Raw genomic sequence first — 3,372 nt, forward strand, 5'->3', positions numbered from 1 at the left:
TAAATATTCGCATATAAATTAATAAAACCTAATTCATATTAATTATTCCTCATCAATTTTTTGCATTTTTATTTTTCTGTCACTTTATGTTTTAGGTTTTAAATATATATTTCACTTTAACACATATGCTAATATAAGTTAACGRAAATTTYTTATTTTTTATGTAATATTMATATGTTTACATATTAAATGATTTGATTAGACAGTACAAATTAGAGTTTTTCTTAAAATACTATATTTTCACGTTCAATAATWGTTTTTTGCAAATCTKTTAGTTGCCTCAATATTAATAATCACTTTWCGCATTATGTGRAAACAATAATAATTTAWAKCAYTTATGAAAAAWTTTGCTAWCRYGAAATATTAATATRYGTATATTTCTATGCGAWATCKCTAAAARTAAATGAACRTAATTAYTAGGACACACKYGTCWWTATTTCTATAWTATAATTACTAAAATTGATATWTATTTTTTAATTTCAGTAATCTAACATGRCTAYTARTGRTAAAGATTTTWCTGTAGATAAAATTAAACAAGARGTATAACTTWATTTTTGATAAATATTTTATTCACAGTAAAGTGCTTAAATTTCCTTGAACAAATATTGTTCTATAATTATTTAATACATATATATATATATATATATATATATATATATATAAATTTTTTCTTTATTTTCATAGTATAAATTTATAGATGKTTCGAATTTTTACAAAATTTATAATGAATTTAATTGGCCGTGTATAAATGATATATATACTGATTTTGGTGCATCCTGTCTTCCGGGTGATTCAGATGATTGGACAGAATTCTCTGAAGTTAATGAACTCCTAAGTAATCTTTATAGCAATTTATATAGGGTATATTATACAATAGCAAAACGTGGTAATGACTACTTTGAAAARAACCTAGAAGAAGTAAAAACAATGGGGTGTACCTACTTGAAATATTGGTTATATGATCAAATAACTTCGAAGAAGTTTGATGAATCACAAATTACAAAGTTCTTCGATGGAATCTATAATCATATAAAAAATCACATTCACAGCTTCAAAGTGGATTATTGTAATTTTAGTAGGTTATCATTAGATGAAATAAAAAGTATAAAAAAGTTATATGCCTTTAATGCTATTATTTATACTGGTTATAACATTTCTGATGCTTGCAATAATAATAGTTGTAATTATGACTATTTTGAAGAAGCACTAATCGAATTTATTAATAGTATTAAAAAATGTTCCAGTGATTCTTCTAATATGGGGTATTGTAATGAATTTAACGAATTTCTAAGTGTATGCAATGATGAAAACACATATTCAGGAATCACAATAAAAAATGATTATAAGGRATATAGTACTGATCCCAGTAACAAATACTTATCTGTTGAAAAAATATAAAGAAGAACCACTTTATATATAAAAAATATCGAATGGTTAAAAGTTGATAAAATTTCTCATCTTCTCCACAATCCAAATAGGAGCACTATCGCAGCAACTTCAATTGTAGGTTCTGCCATAGGATTGCCCTCAATTTTTTACTATTTATATAACGGTTAACCAGAACCCCATTTAAAAATATAAATCTTCTACTACAATAAATATAAATTGTAGTAGTAAAAATTTACTTTAATAAGAGAATTATATTTAATATGCTTAAATTTCCTTTTTATTTTAGTTTAGACCCTTTGGAAGAACTTTACGTAAAAGAAAAGGGGAAAATATAGTGAATATTGACGAAGCAGCACATAATTCATTATTGTATACAACGGATACTGAACAATTACCATTACAAAACAGGGAATATAAAGTGGCGTATCATACATTTAGTGATACGTAACCTTGATATATCTAGATCTACATTATAGAATATAGCKACAATAATAACTTAATTTCCTCTTATATTATTGTATTACAAAGTTCATAAATGTATAATTTAAAATGTATAGATAGGGACAATTATTGAATAAATATTTTAAATATGTTTATTTCCTTAAATATTTTATAAAAAGTTTCATATTAGTTTTCCTTATCATTTATTTACAACATTAATCTCGTAGATAAGTAAGAACAGCAATATTGTACTACATTCAAGAAAATACCATCAAAATTTTATTATATTATATTTAACAATCTGCTTAATTAATATTGCACGTGAAAGTATGGACAACGAAATGWAATATAATAGCAAGTGATCTGAAATATATAATATTATTACAACCAAAAAATTCATTTATATATAAAATTAGAAAAAAAGAAAATAAAGCAKTTATAATATATTACCTTTTTTATGAATTATTGTTTTTTATTTTTACATATTTTGTTTCTTATTAGTTAATATGATTAAGTGATTTTTTAAAATTTTTTTCTTGTACCATTATCTTCTTTTGTTTTTGTACATAAAAGAGACATAGTTATTATATTTGTACAATGTTTTTAATTATTTTAATTTCTTCTACTTATTAAACATAGTAAAAAAGGTTAAATTTGTTTTTACAATATTTTCAAATTATATTATAATAAATTAGTATGGTTATTTTTAAAACTTTTAATATAACATTCTCATAGTAGATAAGACCAACGTAAAAATATGCATAAATAATGGTATTTTTATAATTATTTTATTTTCTTATATAATTTGATAATTATTTTGCATTGCCAATATGGAATTAGCTAAACAAATGATTAATAAATTTTCACATAACTTATATATTTTATTATATATATAATTTGTTATCTGCTTTGTCTTTATGACTTTCAGGCTATGTTATAATACAATTTACATTTCATATACATAAATTGTGTGTGCAATAATGTGTTCTACAAAGGGATGAAATAATTTTATTATTATATATATGTTATAAGGAAAATATCTCCTTTTAAATAACATAATAATAAATTCTTATAATTTTATGCTTATATTAAAATATAATTTAACATAACGATAACTAAACAGTTATGTGTCACCTAAAAATGTTAAAATAAACCAAAGCAAGTGAATATTATTATGCTATCACATTATTATAGTTATAATATATAGTATTAGGTAAATTTGTAATGACTTTTCGAATTATTATAGAATGTTAAACTCATTAATACATATACGATAAAACATAATATATAATGATAACATAAATTTAATAATTAATTGATTTAAAAAATATAAATTATATTAAAAAGAAGTAAATATATATAAATGTAGCATTATTACTTTATAGATCATGATTTTATATTTTTTTACCTTATTAATAATATTATTTTATATTATATTTATTGCTTATTTTATTCCATACAATGTTCGATTTATTGGATAATACTTTGTTATAGTTTATATGTTATATTTATTTTATAAAGAATAATATTAGATTGAATTTA

General features: G+C 20.9%; 1 protein-coding gene across 1 annotated transcript, besides 2 other annotated features; it reads left to right on the forward strand.

The window, feature by feature from the left end:
- Positions 1-492: 492 nt before the first annotated feature.
- Positions 493-1,837, forward strand: PVX_075195 (variable surface protein Vir26, putative; the record flags this gene model as incomplete). Its single annotated transcript, XM_001612420.1, has 3 exons — positions 493-540; positions 685-1,383; positions 1,676-1,837. 3 exons carry the CDS (start codon positions 493-495, stop codon positions 1,835-1,837), a joined length of 909 nt encoding a protein of 302 aa, XP_001612470.1.
- Positions 624-662: a microsatellite.
- A 1,365-nt stretch (positions 1,838-3,202) lies between the features above and the next one.
- Positions 3,203-3,370: a microsatellite.
- The last annotated feature ends 2 nt before the right edge of the window (positions 3,371-3,372 follow it).

This window comes from Plasmodium vivax, genomic scaffold (assembly GCF_000002415.2).
Source record: "Plasmodium vivax scf_6755 genomic scaffold, whole genome shotgun sequence".
Lineage (NCBI taxonomy): Eukaryota > Apicomplexa > Aconoidasida > Haemosporida > Plasmodiidae > Plasmodium > Plasmodium vivax.